The 22,996-nt window shown below is 59.9% G+C and overlaps 1 protein-coding gene across 4 annotated transcripts in view; it reads left to right on the top strand.

The window, feature by feature from the left end:
* Nucleotides 1-13,974, top strand: part of EHMT1 (euchromatic histone lysine methyltransferase 1) — a 70,480-nt gene extending 56,506 nt beyond the window's left edge. For all 4 annotated transcript variants that reach the window (XM_059410157.1, XM_059410156.1, XM_059410155.1 and 1 more), the window contains 8 exons: nt 514-681; nt 846-990; nt 1,579-1,656; nt 2,547-2,662; nt 3,848-3,934; nt 4,379-4,457; nt 12,383-12,558; nt 12,725-13,974. In XM_059410157.1, the coding sequence (XP_059266140.1) occupies nt 514-681; nt 846-990; nt 1,579-1,656; nt 2,547-2,662; nt 3,848-3,934; nt 4,379-4,457; nt 12,383-12,558; nt 12,725-12,902 (1,027 nt within the window). In that variant the 3' untranslated portion in view covers nt 12,903-13,974. The remainder of the gene's footprint in view (nt 1-513; nt 682-845; nt 991-1,578; nt 1,657-2,546; nt 2,663-3,847; nt 3,935-4,378; nt 4,458-12,382; nt 12,559-12,724) is intronic.
* The last annotated feature ends 9,022 nt before the right edge of the window (nt 13,975-22,996 follow it).

Genomic DNA, 22,996 nt, shown 5'->3' with positions numbered 1-22,996 from the left:
CCCCCCCCCACACCCCCCCCCCCCCCCCCGCCTGCCGCGCGCCCCCGCGCCCCCCGCCCCGCCCCCCCCGCCGCTCATCTGGAAATGCGGGGATGCCCTGTCGTGGGGATCACGCCTACTCAGGATACCACGCTGCCACCCTCCGTCCGGTGCTGACTCACCTGCAGGGCGCGGACGGTGTTCGTGGCGTGGTTCACCCGCCTCTCGCTGGCCCTGTTCCTCCTTGAGCAGCGGGCCTTCGAATGGAAAGGCCAGATACCCTGCCGGACCATCCCTAGCCCTTTACACACGCTTCCTGACAAGGAAACTGAGGTGACCTTTGACCTTAAATGTGGGAAAGAAGTAATGTATATTCCTGGTGAGTCAGGGCAGAACTTTTTGGAAGCACTGGTCAGCAAGCTTATTATCAAGGTGGATGATGTGTTCCCTTTACTTTTACCTTCTAAAGTCATAAATCTCGTGTCTTTTAAATGAAGGTCTGAATGTTTTGTTGGCTTACATTTTTCCTTTTAGCCTCTTTCTTTCTCGGGATTCAGATGTCACCTTGAAGAACAAGGAGGGAGAGACGCCCCTACAGTGTGCAAGCCTCCATTCCCAGGTGTGGGACGCGCTGCACACGAGCCGGGCGCTTCGAGACGCAGCCCCCGACAGGCCTGCGCCGACGGAGAGGACGGTGAGCAGGTGAGACCGCCGCTCTCTGGCCAGGGCTGACGGATGGGGCTCGAAGAGGGGAAGCATCAGCTCCTGGCCCAGCTGAGGCCCTCCCCCGGGTCTGAGTCCAAGGTGCCTGGCCCGGGGCTTGGCGGCGGCCCTGTTGGGGTAACGTCGCCCCTTTCCGGTGGCAGAGACATTGCTCGAGGCTATGAGCGCATCCCCATCCCGTGTGTCAACGCTGTGGACAGCGAGCCGTGCCCCAGCAACTACAAATACGTTTCTCAGAACTGCGTGACGTCTCCCATGAACATTGACAGGAACATCACCCACCTGCAGGTCAGTGATGGGGGCATGGTGGCAGGCCTCTGGGGCCTGGGTCCACAGGCATTTTCCTCATGGTGATTGCCTTCCACTAAAGAGTCTGAAGGCAGATAAAGATCCTTCCTGAAAGCAGATCCGGTGCCTCGTTTTGGGGTCCCAGCCCCTAGAGCAGTGCCCGGCGTCCCCCGGTGAGTCATGTTTTGGGGGTGCCACCACTGTCCCTGCTTCCGAGCTCCTCTTGCCTTGAAGCTGGACCTGTGCCCTCAGGGCAGGGTTGTGGCCCTTTCCCATGGAGTGGCGGGCCTTAAGCACCGGCCTCGGGATTTCTGCCTCTTAGCCCTACATCGCTGACCGTCCTGCCTCCTCCCTTCCTTTGGGTTCCTCGTCCAGAGCCCCTCATGTGGTCTCTCTGTGTCTAAGCGGCTGGGTGTCCTCTCCTGCCCATGTGCCCTCTTCCTTGGGCTGCATGCCCCTTGGTGTCCTTGAGAATGGAGAGGTTCGAGCCAGTCTCCTTTCTTCCATGCGGGCCTGGCCTTCTGCGAGCGCACGTCAGGATGGCGAGGCGTGGCCGAGAGTGGCCCCTAACGCGCCGTCTCCCCACAGTACTGCGTGTGCATCGACGACTGCTCCTCCAGCAACTGCATGTGCGGCCAGCTCAGCATGCGCTGCTGGTATGACAAGGTGAGTCTGCGGCCGCGACCCACATCTCCCACAGGCCCCCACGGAGCCCGGCTGGCCTGGGAAGGAGGGCTGCGGGGAGCCAGCCTCCGTGACAGCTGTCGGTGAGCCCAGCCCAGTGCCATTGGGGATACAAGGAGACGGCTCCGGAGGCCGGCGTCCAGTAGAAGATGCTTAAATGCCCTTAGTATCGGGAGTTCAGAGGTTGTCCGGGGGACCGGAGCCAGGGTGTCCCGGGGTGGGGATAAGAGCACAGCAGAGTCACCTTGGGAGCATGGGGCGTGGCACGGGGGCTGTTCCTGCCTGCTGAGCAGGGGGTGACGGCACGCGCCCCGGAGGAGTGTGCTCTGTGAGGCACTGCTGTGCTGAGGGTGCGTGAGAGCGAGCATTCCAAGGGTCTCCCTGTTCAGAGCAGCCTCTAAAGCCACGGGGACTCCGACTCAGCCATGAGGCCCTCGTGTGTTGGCCAGTGGCTTTGCTGTGTCCAGGTGTAGGACAGGAAAGCAGGTGGCCCGGTCGCTGCCAGAGCTGTGGGCCTGCCGGCTGCACGGAGAGACTCCAGCGTGGCAGTGGACGTGGGCTGGGGGCTGATGACCCCATGAAGGAAGTGGAGGGGCCTGTGGGCTGCTGGCCTTGGCGATGCTGAGTGCGTTCCAGGAAGGAGGAGGGAGGTGGACCGGGGGGGCGGAGACCAGACACCTGTGTACGCTCCCGGTTAATGCTTCCTGTCCAGACCACGGATGTGGAACATGACCCTGGTGCCCCTAGCGTGAAGTCGGACCAGAAACTATCGTTTTAATACCTGTGTTTTAGTTTGTAAAACTGTGTTGGTTTAAGTGTATTTAGCGCGAGTGGCGAGCCACGCTCAGTCCCGACTGCACGTCTGTCCCCAGGACGGCCGGCTCCTGCCCGAGTTCAACATGGCGGAACCGCCCTTGATCTTTGAATGCAACCATGCCTGTTCCTGCTGGAGGAGCTGTCGGAACCGCGTCGTGCAGAACGGCCTCCGGTGAGCACGAGCCCCTGCGGCCCCTGCCTGAGTGCAGGGCTCTAAGCCCTTCAGTGCTGGGTGATGCCAAGGGTGTCTATTTTCAAGGTTTGGGAACAGTTGCAGATTTCTTGCAGAGTTTGCTGTATTTTATAGGGGTTTCATACAGACAAGGCTGGGATATGTTGCCACATGCGTGTGTGCTCACGGTGGAGACACAAGGATGCTATCTTGTGTGAGCCCTTTGTCCCCGGCTGGTGGGACAAGCTGGCACAGATGACACAAGTCCTGCTTCTGAGCACTGGGGGGTTGGTGAGGCCTGAGGGACAAGGCTGTCCCATGCAATGAGCTCCATGAAGGCCCGGAAACGGGCTCTTTCCGAGCATTGCCTTTGCCTCAGGTAGCAGGTGCACAGCGACTGTGGGAAGACTCAGACCACTTCTGAAACATCCTGTGTTGAGTGAGCATCTCAGCAACATCAGAGTGAGCGTGCTCTGGTGGACAGCATTTCAGACCACATGGATGCCCTGTTCTTAAGTCACTTGGGGCTCTTGACCCCGTGAGGTCTGGGCAGCACCCCTTTCACGGGCCGCGCTCAGACACCTTCCTACGGCGTCCCCTGTCCCTGAGCTTTTCCTCTTGTGCACGAGCTTGAGAATTGGAAGAGCTCTCTGGCCGTCAGAGGCATGAGGGCAAATTCACGCGCAGCATCGGTCTGGTTTGTCGGCACCGCAGGGTTTCTCTGCGCACCAGCGGTCAGAGAGTGCCTCTGACCGGCCCACACATCCCCGTTTCCCTGTTGGCTCCACATTCTCTGTGGGGAGGACACACGTGTCCGGCTCCCCCAGGGCCCCTGGACACACAAAAGGGCAGGTGGCTCCCCATGGCTCTGAGCTTGGGAGAGCCCCCCACCTACCCTGAGGGGCTAGCAGTGTCTGCCCCTCTGCTCTTCACTGCAGCCCGGGGGCTCGGCCAGACCTGTCCCCGTGTTACAGATGAAGACACAGGCATTGGGACCGAATTCCAAGGCAGTCTCCCGTTCCCTGAAGATGTGCTGTGGGCTTCCGTGCACGGGAAGCTCCAAGGAGCTCTCGCGATGGGAAGGCTGTGTCTCACGCTCTGTTTGCTGCTGTGGCTGGTGGTGTGGTCCACACTTGAGTCAACCACTGAGGAGCTTGGTGCTAAGTGGCTGACCCTGTTTTCCAGGGCCCGGCTGCAGCTCTACCGGACACAGAACATGGGCTGGGGCGTGCGGTCCCTGCAGGACATCCCCCTGGGCACCTTCGTTTGCGAGTAAGTGAGTGCATGCCTAGGTCACTCCAGGGCTGCCGGCTGCCCTGTCGTTTTGGGGACAGCCCAGCAGTGTGGGTTGAGGGGCTGCTAGGGCCCTGGCCATGCCTAGGACTCATGGATGCCCCTGAAAACCAAGTTCCTGTTGTCTCCAACCCTCACCTACCTCCCTGGCTTTCCACCTGCACTTGGCCTCTCACCAGGTCGTGGCTGTTTTAAGGTGGTACTGTTCAGTGGCTTTCAGGGAGTGTCATTGTGGATCCTTGGTCCCAGAAGTTTTCTGTGTCGTCCTCTTCTGGGACCTAAAGTTAAACCCCAGCTCGGTCACAGGCGTGTTCTCCAGAACATTTGGCCACATGTCGGGGCCGGGGATGGGCCTGCACCCTGGCTCATGGTCAGGGGCGAGGGTCCTGTTGTCTGCTCTCAGCTGCGCCCTGCCTCCCACAGGTACGTTGGGGAGCTCATCTCTGACTCGGAAGCTGACGTTCGGGAGGAAGACTCTTACCTCTTTGATCTTGACAACAAGGTAACGCGTTTGGAGGGGTTGGGGTGTAGAGAGCTGGTTGCGGCCATGCGGCGTGGGAGCCGTAAGGAGGCTTGCCCACAGCGGCCCGGTGTCCTCGCTGCCCGCCCCGGCATGCTGGTGCGCTCAGGGCTCGCAGGGTGCCTGCAGTTGGGCCCCCGACCCCGGAGGTCCCCAGGCTTGTGCAGTGAGGAGCCTGCTTCCCTGAGGACGTGAAGCCTGGACGCAGCCCACCAGTCCTCTGAACCCCTGCTGCTCACCAGGGGTTAGAGTCCATGGCTGGCAGAGGGCAGAGGGCTGTGTATGCACGGCAGCAAACAAATGGGAGCAAGCCTCGTGTGAGGGACAAGGGTCTCACGTGTGTCCTAGCTGCCCTCCTGGTTGGGGGGGTAGTAGGTCGGCCCTGGTCTGCACCCGAGGACCTGGGTTTCTGGGGACGTTTGGAGGCCACTTCAGGCCGTCCTCACCCCACTCTCGTGCCTGTCCTGCTCTTAGTCCATGACTTGCCTGTTCAAGAACTTCCAGGAACATGGTCAAGGTACAGGTGGGGACCCAGGGCTCTCCTGTAGCCACAGCTGCCGGAGCCTGGAGTAGCTGCCCTTCCCGCCATGCCCCCCCCCCCCTGCAGTCAGCTCTCAGAAAGCCTCGTCCCGGGGGGAGAGACCTGTGTCCTGGGTGGTCGCAGTGTGCAGGCCCTGATGTCCCCCCCTCCCCCGCAGTCCCCTCTGTGGACCTCCGACCCGGTCTTCTGTCCTTCCTTGTCCTTTGAGCGGTTTGCCCTTCATGGTTTGTGCCAGTGCTCCACAGGTCTTGGGGCGAGTGCCCTCCCGTGGCCTTTGTGTCTCGCAGAGATATTCTCTCTGTGGCTGTTGAGTTCCGGGTGATGTCTTTTCATGAACGGAAGCTGCTGTTTTCATTGTCTTCCGATTTCTCTGCCTCTCCCTCCATGCTGTGGGTGTTCGTAGCATCCCAGGTGAAGCCAGGCCTTTCACAGCCGAGACCGTGCGGAGGCACACGTGCGGCGTCTGCAGAACTTACCCTTGGCCCCCACGTGTAGGCTTATGGTCGTTCTGCTGCAGTGTCCAGCTTTACCCCACGCTGATGTCTGGGTGACTCAGGACCGTTGGCTGAGAAGACCGTCCTTCTCCCCACCGCCCCACAGCGCGGCTTTTGTTGGAACACAAGTGTCCTTGTGTGTTGGGGCGCCCCTCTGTCCTATCTGCTGATGCTGTAGTAACCCTCTGACCTGACGTCCTCTTACCTTGGGGTCTGTAGGGCTGTCTTTCTTTTCTTGGTCTTGTTCAGTTTCTGTGTAGGTTTTAGGGTCAGCCGGACAAGTTGTACAACACAGGGCAGTGTTGAACCTGTGACCCACCTCGGGGCCCCTGGGGCACCTGCTTTTCTAGGTGACGAGCACAGTGTCCCTCTCTGCTGGCCATCCCCAGTTGCCTCACTAAGGCTCCGTGCCGCTGTGCGCAATTTTGTTTGTTTGTTTGCTTGTTTTCTAAAGATATTATTTATTTATTTGACAGGCAGAGATCACAAGTAGGCAGAAAGGCAGGCAGAGAGAGGGAAGCAGGCTGCCCACTAAATAGAGAGCCAGATGCAGGGCTCCATCCCAGGATCCTGGGATCATGACCTGAGCCAAAGCAGAGGCTTTAACCCACTGGGCCTTCCAGGCACCCCCATCTGATAGGTTTTTGCTGATTTTACTTTAAGGGTCAGTTTTATTGTAAATAATTGATGTTCAGTGAACAAGGAGTGTGTGTGCGTAGTTTTGAGTCTGATCAGTGCCAGGACCAAGACCTGGAGCGCTTCCCCTGCCCCATGGTGCCCCCACCCCAGGTGGCCGTGGGGCCGCATCTGTCGCCGCAGCTGGCTTTTCCCAGGGCCAGAGTTTCCCACGAGTGGGGTCAGCGTGTGCTCCACTGCTCTGGCTCCTGCGGTTCCCCCCAGGTGATGGCAGGTCCTGTGACCCACCAGCGGCCCAGCTGTGTTGTGCCACTGCCTAGGGACGGACCTGGGTGTTCCCGGATTTCAATGTTCAGAGTAAATCTGCAGGGTTTGGTTTCTGTGGGTTTGAGTTTTCATTTCTTATGGGTAATTCCTGGCAGTAGGATTACTGATGTCGGGTGAACGTGTACGTTTAATAACTTTTTAAAAGAAAAGGGAAGCAGTTTCCCAAAGTAGTTGTGTCACTTCAGGTTTCCACCAGCAACAAATGAGAATTTCAAACACTGTAATTTTAATGTGCGTTTTCTTGATGATTTTTTAAAAAGATTTTCTTTATTTATTTGACAGAGCAAGGGTGGAAACACAAGCAGGGGCGGGGGGGGGAGAAGCAGGCTCCTTCCGAGCAGGAAGCCCAGTGCGGCACCCTGGGGTCACGTCCTGCGCTGAAGGCAGACGCCCAGTGACTGAGCCACCAAGCGTCCCTCTTGATGATTTTTTTTTTTTAAAGAATTTACTTTTAAGTCCTCTTCACACCCAGCATGGGGCTCAAACTCAAAACCCTGACATCAGGAGGGCGGGCTCCTACGACTAACCCACTGGGTCCCCAGCTTCCTGAAGGTCATTGACGTGCGCGTCTCGCCGTGTGCCAGTTGGTCTCCTTCTTTGCTCTTTTGTGCGGGAATTTTGAAAAGCCGCTGCCCGTTGTTTACTCGGGCTACGCACCTTCTTCCTGAGTCGTAAGGGTTCTTTGTGTTCCTGATCCGCGACCTTTGTCAGACACGGGTCCTGTGTTTTCTCCCAGCCCATGCCTCGATGGTTCGTTTTCTTAGCAAGGTCTTCCATGGAGCAGAACATTTTCTTCCCGTTTCATGCTTTGCGTCCTACGAATTCTTTGTCTCCCACGAGGTTGTGGAGATTTTTTCCTTTCTCTAGGATTTTCATATTCTTGGCTGCTAGATCCACAGTCCATCTTTTGTGTGGCTTGAGGTAAGGCTCGAGACTCCTCTTTGTCCGTGTGAGTACTCGGTGATTTCAGTGCTGGCTGCCGTTGGCTGGAAAAGCCTCTGCTTGGACCGTCAGGAGTACGTGCGTGCCTGGACTGTGTTTTGTTTCTTTGATTTATTTGCTAACCTCACGCTGACCCTGCTGTCTCTTCCCTACTGTCGGTTCAGGGGAAATCTTGGAACCAGGTCATCCCTTTCCAAAGGTCCCTGGAGCTCTCCGGAGTGCGCTGGGTTTCCGTACGCATTTAGAACCCGGGTGCGTGTACGAGAGGAGGCCGCTGGGACTTGACTGGGACTCTCCGGTCTGTTGGTCCACTCAGGGGCGCTGGCATCTAACAGTGTCGAGTCTTCTCCACTGGCTGGTGTCTGGGCCTGGAGCCAGCCTGCCCCAGCAGACCCCGGGCCCTAGTGGGGACGCCGTTCCAGCAGCTGTCTCTCTCCTGCTGCCTGCTGCCTGTGGCTGCCCCTGCCCAACTCCCGGCCTTCCTGTCTCCTCTCAGTCCAACCCCTCCAGGCCGTTCCCTCCGGCCTGCTTCTCTGGCTCGTTCGTTCTGGCGCGTGATGTACTCCGGAGCTTCCCAGGGTTCACTCCAGCTCAGACCTTGTGTCGCCCATGGCGTAGCCATACCTGTGCCTGTGGCGTCTGTGTGTCTCACCCACTGTCGAAGACATTGGGAGACTTTCTGGTTCTACCTTCAGAATGCATCTGACCACCTGGTGCCAAGCTGCCTGCCTTTTCCTTGGGCTGGGCTGTCCCCAGGTTTTGGGTCTGTGCTAGGACCCCAGAATCTCCCTGTCCTTGCTGTTCTAGAACCTTCTGAATACCCACCTCCTCCTAGCCGCCTTTGCTTGAATCTGCCCTGGTTAACCAGGTGCCTGCACACACTCAGCTTCTCGGAGTAGGGCAGGTTTGCAGGGGCACGGAGCTCCCTTCCCGTGGCGTTTTTGTCTTAGGAGGGACAAGTAGTTTCTTTATCAGAACTACTTTAGAAGAGCACGTGGCACACACGTCTGAAGACCCAAGCAGCATCGTTCATGGTGGGAAAGATGCGGTGTTTACGTGGCCAGGAACGGATGCCCGCCGGGCTGGGCAGCAGTCAGGTCTGGAAGAGCTGCTTGCTCCAAAGATGGGCAGCTCTCTGTCTCTCTGTGTACCTGTGTCCCTTGCCCCCACGGAGTCTCTAAGCTGAGTGTGGTCGGGTGAGGAAAAACTCAGTGTACACCACAGAAAAAGGTTTACTGAGAGACACCATGCCAGAGGCCAGGGAAAACGCAGGTGGCACAGGGACCAGTGGGCAGGGACTCATCTTTGTGCTCCACGCCTGCGGGGGTGGGGAACCTGCAGCTTGTTCCCCCAACCCTGGCATCAGGGGAGGGCTGTCCTGCAGGCTTTGGGCGATGCTGCCGGTAGGGACCCTCGGAGGGTCTCAGGCTGTGGCCTCCCTTGTGGTGGGGTTCGGTCCTGGCATGAGGGCCTGTGATGTCATGTGCTCCTCGCCCTGAGGACACCCCGCCCCTCCGTGTGCCCCTCACACATCCTGCCCAGGTCTAACGGTCTGCCCCGCAGCCACGCTGGCTGCCCTGTGGTCTCTCTGTTAGTTAGGGACAGACCCTGCCTCCAGGATGTCTATTTCTCGCCTCCGTGGACAGTCTCTTGCTTACGTCGCGACGGCCCCGCAGGACAGAGGAGAGAAGGCCGCGCTGTCGGGAGACGGACACGCCACCCGTTAGATCCCACTTCGTTTCTTCGGTTCTTGTGCCAGGAACGTGACGTCACTCAGAAACCTGTCATTTTGTTCCTGAGGAGCCGGCGTGTGCCTGCAGGGGCGCCAACTGTCGTGCCTCACGAGACCGACCTCAGTTTCCCCAGAGTGTGAACAGCTGGTTTGCTGCCACCTTCTCAGTGCTGCGTCCCATCATTTCTTCTCCCCGAGGGCAGCCCTGCGCCCCTCGCGCTGTCCTGCAGGAGCCTGCATCCGTGTGCATGTGGTCGGGGGCCGCGTCCCCGTCCGCTGTCTCTGCAGAAGCCTGAGGGCGCGGGCAGCCTGGGGTCTGCCTCTCCCAGACCCGGAGTACGTGAGCCTTGGCTGCCCACCTTCTCCTGATGCCGGGGCCTTCCCTGAGGGGTGTCCCATCTCTCACGTTTCCTAACAGACTCTTACGTTGGAAAGAAGAATCTTCCCCACCCAGATGTGGGCTTTCGAGCAGCCCCTTGCGTACAGGCAAGATCACTCATTCTTGCCACCGGGGGCGCGGGGGGGTCGCAGGAGGAGCTCCTGGTGCTGAAGGGGTCGGGGTCTTGTCCTCTTCCTCTCTCACATGTTACAGCTCCTGGTTGTTCTGTACTGAGCGCTGTGGCCGGCCGTCGTCCACGCTGGCACCAGAGGAGCCTGTTTGCTCTGGCCTCGCCTTCTTTGGCCTCGTTGTGTCTGGCTCCCTCGTTCGGCCTCAGAAGTCTCTGAGCTGCCCTGGGTCCTTGCAGTCAGGACACCAGGGGTCAGAAGTATGGAATGAAAGAATCCTTAAAAACGTGTCCCGTCGCTGCTGGGTTGAACGCTGCTGGGGTTTGCGGAAGCCCTTGACTGTGATGCCGCCTCCCGCCTGTCCAGGTCCTGGCTTCTCGCGGTGTCCATGGTTTCAGAGGGGCCACTAACGTGCTGGCCACGGACACCGCAGCGCGGGTGTGCGTGCCGGGTCTTTGCTGAGAATGTGCCCACTGAGACCACGAGACCCCTGGGCAGCTCCTGGTGTGACAGCTCTTTGGGTGGGTGGGCTCCTAGTCTGACATGCAGGTGTGTGTGTCTTAGTTCATGTCAGATTCTAGAATTCTAGGGGTGCCCAGCTGGCTCAGTCGGCAGAGCGTGAGGCTCACTGTCTTGGGGCTGTGAGTTCAAGCCCCATGTTGGGGATAGAAAGTGCTTTAGAAATAAATAACAAATTGTAGAATTTTAAAATCTATTTTTTAGTTACATAAAATATTTACGTGCTTTTGAAGTAGAGATTATCCAGAAAGCTCTGCTCAGGAGAGCCTTGCCTGTTCTGTGACCCCCACAGGTGACCCTTCGTAGGACACCGAATGTCCATGTGTGTTTCTTACTTCCTTGCCTTTCTTACAGAGAAGGTGGCGCGCCCGTGGCGCAGGGTTCACGTATCCTGAGTGTGCACAGGGTTCTCGTTGCTTTGGGGACACTCAGGACCATCTCAGCCTTTGCTGGACTTGCAGTAGCATCTCCAGGACCCGTCCTGCCCACAAGCCTCTTTGTGGGGCGTTCGCCCTCGCCCGCGTCGCGGAGGCTGTGCCCAGCCGTCCCGTGCTGGCTCTGACAGCCGGAGCGGGACAGTTGGACTGAGGAATTGCACTGGACTCTCTCGTGTGTCTCTGAGATGCTCACTGTCAGAGGGACGTGCTTTGTCTCCTGTCGTCAGGGCCGCCCAGAGGGGCTTGCAGCGTCCTCGCCTGCTCGGGCAGCATCTGGGCTGCCTCAGGGCCGGGCTCTGTGGGTTCTACAGAATGTGTCCATCTGCCCGGTCTGTCGCCTTTGTGCCCGTTGCTGTGTGGGCGGCTCCAGCCTCTGACAGACGTCCTGCGGTCTGTCCGACCGGCCGGTCGGGCTCGCATGCGGGCTGTTTCTGTCGAGGTGGAGGCTTCCCCCGCCTGCCCTGGCGTCCCTGGCATCCGTCCTGGCTTGGCTCTGGCGGGGACTCTTGCACACGGTCTGAGCCCCACGGTGCCCGGCAGTCATGGGGTCTGGCTCCTCACGCCTCATTCCGCACAACGGTCTTCGCCGTGTGCCCCACACGGTTGGGCCGCGTGCCCACCAGGGCTGTTCACAGGAGGGGAGCTGCTTCCTGAGTGGGGGCCACCTGCATGTTTAGTCCGTGGCACCCGGAGGCAGAGGCCAAAGGCTTGTGCCACGCGAGTCATTGTGCAGTTTCTGCTTAGAGGCAGGACTGCTGGGTCAGGAGTGCGTCGCCTTCAGTTTCAGGGGAAGGTTGTCCGAGACAACCTCTGTCACCATTTTGCCTTTCCTTGACCCCTGAGGGTCCTTTGGCTTCTGGTCAATGCTTTGCCCTCCACAGGGCACACCCCCGGAAGGCCCCCTTCTCCTCGTGGTGTATCTGGCCTTCCCTCCCAGACGTGGCACTCGGTTCCTATGTAATAAGTTCCCACAGATGTAGCCGTGGGGGACGTCTCTGCTCACCGGCCGCACGCTGCAAGGGGCAAACCCGGTGTGAGTGGGCTCTCTGCTCAGGGCCCCGGGGCAGGCAGGGTTCTCTCGGGAGACAGGGCCGCAGCCTGTTGAGGGTTGGAGGACTCTGCTCCTTGCGTCCCCGGGCAGATGCCCGCCCCCTTCAGTACCCAGGCCACGCACGTTCCTCACCACATGACCCTTTGGACTTCAGGCCCCGGTGCTCTGGCTTTTTCCAGAGAAGGCTGCTACTTCAAGGGCTCCTGTGGGGAGGTCAGGCCCCCAGCCAACCCCCCTTTCTCACCATCCGCTCTGGTCCTTTCTGCTCGTAATCACAGGGGTGGCGCTGGGGCAGGGTCCCGGGGCTCCTGAGGTCCTGGCTCCTCCCTGTCCCACTGGGTTCGTAGGACATGGCAGTGTTTCTGTCACGTGGCTGTGACCGACCACTCAGCCTCCCTCCCTCTGCCCCACCTGCCCGCACACTCCGCGTCTCCCGGCCACTCCTTGGGATCTGCTCCTCCATCACCAAGTCCCAAAGAGCTGCTCCCCACCTGCTCCCCAACCTCCTGCCACACCCCGTGGTCCCTGCAGCCCTGCCCCCTTCCTCGTGATAGTGGTGTCCAAGCGTCCAATGGTCCACGTCTGGCTCACGGTGTGGAGTGGGTAGCATCCCCACGACCCTGAGGCCTCTTGTGCCCCTGCTCTGGGCCGCGTTTCTGCCTGCGGCCTGCAGATCCGCAGGCTCCTGCTGGAGCTCCCTGCTCTCCTTCCCGCCCCCCAGGACGGCGAGGTGTACTGCATCGACGCTCGCTTCTACGGGAACGTCAGCCGCTTCATCAACCACCACTGCGAGCCCAACTTGGTGCCCGTGCGTGTGTTCATGTCACACCAGGACCTGCGGTTTCCCAGGATCGCCTTCTTCAGCACCCGCCTGATTGAGGCCGGGGAGCAGCTGGGGTAGGTGCCGCCGTCCCCAGGGGCCAGCTAAGCGTGGGGACCTTCTGTGGTTGTCTGTGTTTCCGCAGCTCTGAGCCAGGACGGACGGCTCTGCTCGGGCTGGGTCCCCCCTGCTGCCAAGCAGTGTGGGGCCTGGACGCCACCCTTAGCTCTGCTCTCTCCCCAGGTTTGACTACGGGGAGCGCTTCTGGGACATCAAAGGCAAGCTGTTCAGCTGCCGATGCGGCTCCCCCAAGTGCCGGCACTCCAGCACAGCCCTGGCGCAGCGGCAGGCCAGTGCCACCCAGGAGGGCCAGGAGAACGGCCTGCCCGACACCAGCTCCTCCACCGCTGACCCCCTCTGAGCGGCAGCCGGCATGGGGCACCGGGTGTCGGTGCTGTGCACACTGCGGTCGGAGAGGAAGGAGAAGTGGATGCCTGAAGGCCCCGACCTGGGGCTGCAGGGCTGCGAGGCCCCAGCGTGGTGGCCCGTGGGCTGGGGGCGGGCGCTCGGGAACACTCTGGGATTCCGCGCTGGCGTGACCTTGTGAGTTTCTGATGATGGTTTTGTCGTTTCCACATTTCTCGTTCCCCCTCTACTCCCCTGGTTCCTGTTCCACTGTGGGGCTTGTTGGCCAAGTCCTGTGGGCCCAGATCCCTGCGTGGCACCTGCCGAAGGCGCAGTCAGCTGCGAGCTGCTCCGTGGACCCGCCTGCCCGAGGCCTGCGTGGCAGCTGCCGTCCCGGGTGCTGTGCGGACTCCGTCCCCACCTCGACCTGGGAGAGGTCCAGGCCAAGCCGTCACTGACTTTGGAGAAAATGTGGGTTTGCTTTTTAAAGAAGTTCTATATCTAGTCCTATATATCAGACCTCTAATGCATTTCTTTCCGAGGAAGCGGTTTGTTGGGTGCAGGAGGGCCGCGGCCCCCGGAGGACCCCGCACCAGCCCCGCCGGCTCAGCGACGCTGGCGCCTTCTGTTGATTTTTAAACCACATGCTATGATGATGAATAAACTGATTTATTTTCTACCATTATTGAACATTAGGACAAATAAAAAACACAAAACACAGACAACGGTGCTGATTGTGGTGTGGTTTCTACTCACCATGTGAAAATAAACTATCAACTGTATAAAGAGAACAAAGTGATTTTAGAATAAAATGCAGGAAAAAACTTTTTTTAAAATGTTAGTCTTGTCGTGGAATAAATTTGCCGTCACCTTTTGTGTGAGGGCCTGCCAGGTCATCTACTTTTCTAAACACTGTGATTAGTGCAGTGGCGGTGGGGTTTTTGTGCGGCTCTTCTAAAACACTCATGATGCAGTCATGTTTATTTTTTTCTGTTAAAATGTTTTTGACAGTTTTAAGAGCAGTCTTTTGGCTCAGACCATTTCTTGTTCTGTTTTCAATGAAATCAATAAAAAAGAGAAGTACTTTCCATGAGGTTTTTATTATGGCATTGTTTCACCTGCGTTGCCCGTGGGGCGCTCTAGGGTTCTCGCGAGGCGGGGCCGGAGCCCCTCCATGGACCTGGATGCTCACGCCTTCTTGACCTCGAAGAGCACACCCCATGCCTGCACCCCAAGGCGGAAGACCTGTCTGTGCGGGTCGCTCTGTGCGTGTGTGTGTGTGTGTGCATATGTGTGTGTGTGTGTGTGTGTGTGTGCAAGTCTTGCTACGACCAACCCCAGGCATGGAGGCCCAGGTCGTGTTCTGTTCTGGAGGAACAGAACATGTCTTAGAGCAGCCCCAGGTAAGTCCCCAGAAGTGTGGATCAGATCTGCTTTTGAACGTGGTAAGGCTGGAGGACTTTCTTCCCGCGGCAGGAACCTGCTAGTCCCAAACGCACGGGCTCTGTGGTCTGTGCAGGGCTGGGCTCCCTCACTGGGTGCCTGCAGGCTTGAGAAGAAATAGCTGAATGCTTGTCTTCTTTATACACGGAGCTCAGTCACTCAGACACGTTCAGACGTTTATCTGAAACGGTAGCAGCTCTCTGCGCTTTGTAAGCAGCCCAGGCAGGAAGTCCTCCCCCCCCACCCCCCCATCCCCTTGGAAAGGGGACTGCAGGCCTGGGTGTGTGGGAGCATCTGTGACCCAGTGGGACAGAGGTGGGGCTGATCCTACACAAGGCCGATGCCCCTTCTTCCAGGAAGGCTCTGGTTTGGCTCCCCAGGCCTGTTGTCTTTCTCCTCTGGGTAGTGCCTTGGGGCCAGGGCTGTGCTGGGGCAGCGGACCCCTAGGAGGCGGCATCCCAGAGGCAGTGGGTAGGGTGGCAGGGGATCCACATAGAGCTTCAGGCCTTGTGGAACCCACCAGCTCTATGTGGCCCTGCCCCCAGCACCCCTCCTTGGGTTCTGAGCTCATTACCTTGCAGGCAACCAGTGGTGCACCGGGCCAAGTGCTGGGTGTGTGTGCAACTCTCTGTTAAACTGGGACTCAGTCCAGTTGAAAACTTGTGTTGTGTAAACTTATGCGGACTGTGGGGTAAGTGAACCGCCCCCCCAACACCAACAGCGAGTTGCAGAGCCTCTGAAACAAGCCCCCACAGGCCCTGGCTTTGAGGAGCCTGATGTCCATGAGTCGGGCTGCTGAGTCTTATCTGGCCCAGGAGGGCTCCGCGGTGACCACCTCAGCTCCAGCTGCTGATGTCCCTGCCCCAGCCCTGTGGCTGTGGCTGGGGTGGGGGAGGGGCCTGTGCTCCAGCAGGGCACAGACTGCAGGGGTGGGTGCAGGCCTCGCTCAGAGGTGGGGTGGGCGGGTAAGAGGCCCCCTCTGACTGAGGCCTCCCTGCAGGGGCAGCTGGAAGTGACCACAGTCACCCCGGCTGCCGCGCTCATTGCCAGACACAAACCCGCAGGTAAGAACTGGAGAGAAACCGGGGAACCGGGGAACCCACCCGCAGTGCCCCCTTCTTGGCCTCCCTCACTTGTGTGGACGTTTGTCCTGTTTGTGGCCTGTGAGTGACGGCAGTTGTGTCCTCGCTGTTGGCACATGGACGTTTGCAGTCTCTGCTAACAACAGCGGCGCCAGGAGGAAGAGTTCCATGCGCCTTCCTTGTGCGGCCGTTGTCTTAGAGAAGGGGTCAAAGGGCATTCCACAGCAGACATTGCGGAAGCAAACCCTGAAAACCCGCCCCTAAAATGTTTGCCAGCCTTTGTCTCCACCAACAGGGTATGTTTCCCAGGCACACACCCCGCGGTCACGCTCCCTGCTGGCTCCCGTCAGCCAGAGCCAACGACACCTCTGCACAGTAGAGCTCACACCGACCAGCCGGTCTGCAGCACAGTCAGCCTCTCCCCTCACGTGGCTCGGTGCAAGATCTCGTTGTGCTCACGTTTCCCTTACTGGTTTGTATGCCGTGTCGATGCACTAGCTTTGTACCCATACTAAACTTAAGCTTTTTATGTGCTGAAATCTGACCGTGACTTCTGATTATGCACTCTATCTAGAATATCCTCCTCTGCTTCCAAATTATAGAAATATTCTTTCGCACTTTTTCTGGCGTTTTATTTTTCAGTTTAGTTCTTGAATCTAGGTGGGATTTACTTGGTGTGAGGCTGAAATAACTATGTTTAATATTTTAAATATTGGGGTAGTTTATATATGGGGAAGTGCATAGGTTTTATGTGTATAACTCAGTAAATTTTGACAGACACCTTTGCCCGTGTAACCCGTCCCTTAAATAGGACATTCTCATCTGTCACCAGGAAGTATCTTTCTGTTCTTCCCGTCTGGTTCCTGTCCCAAAGAGGCATCTCCTGTTCAGGTTTCTCTCAGCAGAGACAAGGTTTTTCCTTCAGTGGAACTTCGTGCAGACAGGGGTGTCCGTGGATCAGTGTCTCCCAGCTTCCCTTGCTCCGTTTTTGTTGTTGGCTTGCGTCTCTGGTCTGGGGCTGTCATCTGTCAGGCGCCTGCGAGCACTCAGCCGCCGTCAGTTGGGAGAGTTGAGTTTGTCTGTCGGGGAGGACGTCCCGGCGTGCATTCTCCATGGCCGTGCTGCTCCGCACAGGCCTGCATGAAAGCGCTTCCTGTCTGATTTCGCCCGCTCTGGTGGGAGCAGGGTGGCGTCACGGCTTGTATCTGTGTTCCTGGTGACTGCGGCCAAGCCTCTTTCGGACCCATGCTGTCCGTGTGTAGATTTTGGTTTGCAAGGTACGCGGCCTGTTGCGTATTTCTTAGTCGGACTCTACGCTGGGAGCAGAGGAGCTGTTTGCGGATTATAGACCGAGTCCTTGGCAGAGGGATGTATTTCGGTGTTTTCGCTTGGTTACTTTATGTTCCTTTTCCTAAGAACAGAAGTTTACAATTTTGGGCAAGTCCAATGTTTCTTTTCTGGGTGGGGAAGTGGGGTGTTCTCCATCCCACTGGAAGGTCGGGAAGGTTATCTGCTGTTCTAAAGGGTTATGGCTTCAGATGTATTTCGGTGTGTGATTCATCTTCAGCAAACGCTTGCGGGAAGGAGGTAGTGATCGAGCTACATTCCTGTCTGATGTGGGCCTCCAGCCCTTCTGCCCTTACCTGATTGTTTAGAAGATTGGGAGTCTCCTACTCAAACACTTAGGCTCCTTTGTAGAATGTTAATTGACGCGCACACGTGGACTTCATTTAGGAACTGTTCTGTTGCATTGAGTATTTGCATGTCTCTGTGTTTTTATTACTGTAGCTTCGAGTATCACAATCACAAGTGGTGTAAATGTTCCAAATCGTTCTTATTCTTTTCTTATTGGTTTTTAAAGATTGATTGATTGATTGATTGATCTGACAGAGATCACAAGTAAGCAGAGAGGCAGGCAGAGAGAGAGGGAGAAGCAGGCTCCCCGCTGAGCAGAGCCCGATGCAGGCTCAATCTCAGGATCCTGAGATCATGACCTGAGCCGAAATCAGAGGCTTAATGCAGAGCCACCCAGGTGTCCCCAAATCATTTTTATTCTTAAAGATGATTCTTTACCTCTTTTAGCTTCCCTGGGACCTCTGTATTGTTTTTTTAAGATTTTTTTATTTGTTTGAGAGAATGAGCAAGAGCATGGGGAGGGGGGAGGGGGGAGGGGCAAGGGCAGGAGAGGAGCAGAATCCCTGCTGAGCAGGGAGTCCCAGTTCAGGACCCCAGCCAGAAAGCAGATGCTCAACTGTGAGCCACCCAGGCACCCAAGGGCCTTTGTGTTTGTTTGTTTGTTTGTTTGTTTTGACAGAGATCACAAGTAGGCAGAGAGGCAGGCAGAGAGAGGGCAAAGCTGAGCAGAGAGCATCATGTGGGGCCTGATCCCAGGACTCTGAGATCACTACCTGAGCAAAAGGCAGAGGCTTTAACCTACTGAGCCACCCAGGCGCCCGGGCCTTTGTATTTTTATGTAAGTTTTAGAAAGAGCATATGCATACTTAATAACAAAAAGCTGGTGGGATTTTTTTTTTTAACTTTTTAAAATCAACTTTGTTGAAATGTAATTCACATATCATAAAATGCTCTCATTTTAAGGAATCCATGATTTTTGACGAATGTTTGTGCCCCTATAATTACCACCACAACCAAAGTGTAAAGAACACCTTCATTTCCCCCAAAACTTCCCGTTGCCTCTCTGAAGTCTACCCCACCCTGCTCTGGTCCTATTCTAGAATTTTCTATAGTTGCAACCCTACCGTGTGCACTTTGCTGCCTCACAATTAAAAAATACATGTTAAGCCAAAGACGCCAGGTAGACTTTCACACATACAGGAGAGCTGCAGGACAAAGCCTTGCTTCTCTGAACCGGGTGAGGTTCACCGGCTCGACCCTCCATCGTCCCTGCAAGGATGTTCTCCTGTGTGACCACAGCGGATTGTGCGGCTCTGCTCCCGTAGACCCAGTGCGGCGTCTGCCTTCACCTAGCCCTGCTCACTGGAGCCTGTGGGTCCAGCCTGGCTTTCTTCCGTTCAGTGGTCCTGTCTTCAGTCATCTTCAAGGCGGAATAGCGGTCTCCCTTGTTTTCATGTTCGCGTGTAGAACGCCCTTGGTTTGGACTTGCCCGTATCCTCTGGATTCGAGGAGGTTGTACATCTTTGACAGGAACAACCATGGAGGTGGGACCGAGTTCCCAGCACCTCCCGTCAGGTGGCCCACAAGTCAGATTTGATCCCCATACAGACAAGGCAGCCTTCAGTGCCCGTGGTGTCTGCCAGTCTCCCCCAATGCAGTCTCCGCTTCCGTGCTGAAATCCATGCCATTGGGGGAAAGCACTGGGGGACTGTGGAGGCGCCATCCTTTGCCACAGTTCCGACTTCTCTGTAGGCGTGTGGGCTCACAATCTCCTATTCTGCGGGTTGTGTCTGTCTCTGCTGCTTGTGTGGGTGCTGGAAACGCCAAAGATTGGCCATGGTGGGCACTCTTCCAAGGCTGCCCCTCTCCCTGACATGTCCTGTCCTCCCGGAGCACCTCTGACTTTATGGCCCGTCCAGATGTTCTGCCTCCAACCTGGTAGCAGTCCACTTCCTGGAATTGAAATTCGCCAGTTTTGCTACTTATTTTCTCTTTATCTCATCTGTCCTTTGTTCCTTTCTTTCTGCTTTCTCCTATATTAAGTGTGTTTTCACAAGCCGTTCTGTCTGCTCCATTGGCTTGGTACCTGCACCCCTTGCTCGTGGTTTACAAATCGTGCCAGGTGTCCCCACGTGAATGCACATCCTGCTCAGCACAGCCCACCCTCGTGTGATGTGACCCTGAACTGTGTTGTGCATGCCACGTCGTATATCTTACGTGAGAGCCCATGCCCGCGAGTCCCACTGCCCCGTACCTTCGCCGAACCGCCTGACATTGTACTTCCTGCGGCTCGTACCCCAGGACATTGTTAGTGTTTTTGCTTTAATTAACCACTTATTATTCTTTTCATTTGTCCACTCATTTTTTCACTGGTTTCTTTTTGTTTCTTGTAACGGTTTCACCAAAACCCAGGGGGTGCTTGTCTGACTGTCCTTGGCCTTGTCGGGCTTCACAGACACTGCATGTCTTCCAGGTCGGAGGTCTGCAGCGACCCTGCTCCGGCAGGTGTGTTGGGCTGGCTTCCAGCAGCTTCTGCTCCCCTGCTGCCTCCGTGTCACATTTTGGTAATTCTCACAACACTTCGGAGTTTTTCCCTGCTCTTACATTTGGCAGGTGGTTCGTGGTGGCTGGGGGTGTTGCTGCTGCGCTTGCTGGGGGCGCGTGCAGCATGCCGTGGCAGATAGCAGGCCTCTTCGGTTAGGGTCCTGTGGGCTCTGACTGCCCCGGTGCACAACGGGTCCCCCTCTCTGGCCTTTCTCAGGCCACCCCGTTCCTTGAGACGCAGCCCTGAGATGGGGGCCAGTCGGGAGCGGCCCACGATGGCCGCTCAGGTGAAAGGAAGAGCCGCAGGCTCTCCCTTCAGATCCGGAGCGGAAAGCGACCCTGCGGAGGGAGGAAGGCCCACCGGGCTGCTGCTGGGCTCTCACCCCAGCCGGCGGCCACACCGTGAACGCAGAGGCCGCTTCCGAGAACGCGGGCGAAGAGAGTGATCCGGCCTTGCTGCAGACGCGGAGGCCGCACTCGGGGGCAGGGCCAGCCGCAGCCCCTCCCAGAGCGAGGCTCCGGCCCTGCAGTCCGCGCCGGCTGAGGAGAGCCACGGCCGCGGCGCGGCTGGTGGCGGCAAGCGGTGGCTCCCGACGCTGACGGCGCGACGCCGAGTCCCTGACGGCAGGCGGCAGGCAGAAGCCCGGGCTAACCCGCCCGAGCGGCCGGGCTTGCTCACCAGCCCCACTGGCCTCGGCCGCAGCCGTCGGTGCCCAGGGAGTGGCGCCGTCGGAGAAGATGGCGCAGGGCCGTCGGGCGAGGGAGGGCCGCGGGGCGAGGGAGGGCCGTCGGGAAGAGGGAGGGCCGTCGGGGCGAGGGAGGGCCGCGGGGCGAGGGAGGGCCGCGGGGCGAGGGAGGGCCGCGGGGCGAGGGAGGGCCGTCGGGGCGAGGGAGGGCCGCGGGCCGCAGGGCTTCCGCGGACGGGCGGGCTCTTGCAGGAGCCGAGCCGGCCGGCGACCGAAGTCGAGGCCGGTGCCCGCGACTTTCCGAAAGTCCCCGGGCCCATGGGGACGGCGCGCCCGCTGCCGGCGTGGTCTGCGCGGTGCCGTCGGCCCGCTGTGGAGGCTGCTGCCCCCAGAGATGGCCTCACGCCACACGTCAGCGGCCCCCGCCCCGGCGCCCCGCAGCCCCGCGGAGGAGCGCGCTCTGCCTCCAGGCCCGCCGGGAGCATCAACTGCGCGAGGCGGCGGCGGCGGCTCCGACGGGGCTGGGCCGAGCAGGCGGGAAGCCTCCCGGACAGGACCCGTCGCTCCGGAGGCCGCCGCACACGTGCCGCGCTCAGGGGAGGACGCCGGCCGGGGGTCTGGGGGAGGCGGGCTCTGAGGGGCTCGGCCCGGCCGGTGTCCCAGCGGCGGGCGCGCCGTCCGCGGGGCTGAGCAGGGCCCGCGGCTGCCGGCGACGGAAGCCCCTCCGAGGAGACGCCGTGAAGGCTGCTGCGGCGACGAAGGCTCGAGAACGTGGCTTCGGGGGCCGTGGAAGCGGCGGCGGGGCCGGGAGCGCGGACTCGGGTTCTCGGGACGTTCCGCCGCGGGTCCGACGCCGCCACTCGGCACCGCCTGCCACGCGGAGCTCGCGGGTGATGGAAGAACCGGCGCGGCGGGCTCCTCTGCGGTCCTCCTCCAGGAAGCTTGCGTGGACCCGGCCTCGGCGCCCGCGCCCCGACCGACGGGGCGAGACCCTCCGCAGCGGGCGGGGCCGGACTCGGCGCAGGCCGGGCTGGGGTCGCTCCTCCTCGGCGAGGTCCTTCCGGACGCAGGCACCTGCGCCGAGTCCCCGGACGGACGCCGTCGCGCACGTGGCGGGCTCGGGGCGGCGCGAACCGAACTCGGCCGCGCGCTCGCCCCACTCGGTCCGCAGGGACGAGCCCTTCGCGGTGGCGCCCGGAGCCCGGCCCTCTGGCTGCCTCTGCCTCGCTGAGCGCCGGGGCTCCGTGTTCTTCCACGGCGAGGCCGGTGATTCCGAACGCGTTGACGGACTCGGCTTCCTGCCCCGCGCCGCGTGGCGGGGACCCCGGCTTGGGAGCTCCCACGCGCCCTTCCTCTGCGGCCACGCCCACCCTCCCGGGCACGCCCACCCGCGGGCTCCTCCCGGCCACGCCCACCCGCGGGCTCCTCCCGGCCACGCCCACCCACGGGCTCCTCCCGGCGCGTGTCGTGGCCCCTCGGGTTTCCACACGGTGGGGAACGCGCTGTAGACGCGCCGCAGGGCGGGAGCGAGTCGGGAGCGCGCTCAGCCCGGCGTCTTCCTCACGGCGAAGCCTCGAGAACACCCACGTGTTTCGTGTAAACCCGCCCGCCGTTCGCTCTCCGCGTGCGGACGCTGGGAGTCGCGGCCACGCAGCTCCAGCTGGCCGGGCGCCCCGCGCCCCTGGTGACCCCCTCGGGGGCCTCGGCGCCCCGGGCTCTGCCTTACGTCGCGTCGCGGCGGGGCCCTTCATGGTCCGGCTCGCGCTTCCCGGTGGAGCGACGGCGTCTCGCGCCCTCTCCGGCGACCTCGGCGTCTCGCGGGTCCGAAGGCGCGTCGCCGGCCCTAGTGTGGCGCGTGTTCCGGGCGCGCTTCCCCGCCTCGCGCCGGGCCTCAGACGCGGCTGCGCGGCTCTCCCGGGGGAGCTCCGGGCGCTCCGTCTCCTTCTGGGAGCCGGGGTTGTCGGCCCGGCCCGCTCGAGGGCGACCGCCTGCCCCTCGGGGGCGCCGCCTTCGGCGTCTTGCTGCGGCGGCTCTTCTCCCGTGGCTCGTCCGGGCGAGCTTGGCGCGCGCCCCACCATTTGTCTTCCTAAAGCCCGTTCGTCCAGGGAAAGGTCCCGGAGCCAACGGACCCGCAGGTGTGACCGTCGGCAGAGACGTCGCTAGGGATCGGGGGTTCCCGCGGGGGCCACTCCGGCCTCCGGGGCGTTGGCTACATCCCGAAACACGGGGGCCGCGGCCCAGTCCTCGGAGGTCGGCCGGCCTTGGACGACGCGGCCGCAAGTCGCCGAGCACAGAGAGGACAGCAGCCCCGCCGCGAAGGGCTCCTGCCCCGAACTGTCAGGGCGTCCCCTGGGGCCCACGCGGCGACGGGGCCGGAGAAAGGTGGAGAAAAGGGGGCGGTGGGGAAGCGCGGCGGGAGCCCAGGGCCGCCAGCCGGGCAGGGAGGGCCGGGGGGAGGCCGCTGGCCACGTCCCCCAGGCTGTTCGGGGAGCTGGGATTCAGGGAGTCACAGGGAGAGTGATGTGGCCACTGCGCTTGGGGAAGGGCTCTGGCTGCTGAGCAGAAGGGACAGGGCCCAGCCCCGCACGCGGGGGCAGAGGAGGAGGGACAGGGAGCAGCTCCGCAGCCGGGGGGGCCGGACAGGGCAGCGCGCTGGGCACGGGGCTGGGAAGGATCTTCAGCAAGCAGGTCCGCCCCGTCGGGCAGCCCCGCGTCGCCGC

The sequence above is a fragment of the Mustela nigripes genome, chromosome 9 (assembly GCF_022355385.1).
Source record: "Mustela nigripes isolate SB6536 chromosome 9, MUSNIG.SB6536, whole genome shotgun sequence".
Lineage (NCBI taxonomy): Eukaryota > Metazoa > Chordata > Mammalia > Carnivora > Mustelidae > Mustela > Mustela nigripes.
The sequence above is the reverse complement of the archived record's forward strand: the minus strand, read 5'-3'. Positions and strand labels throughout refer to the sequence as shown.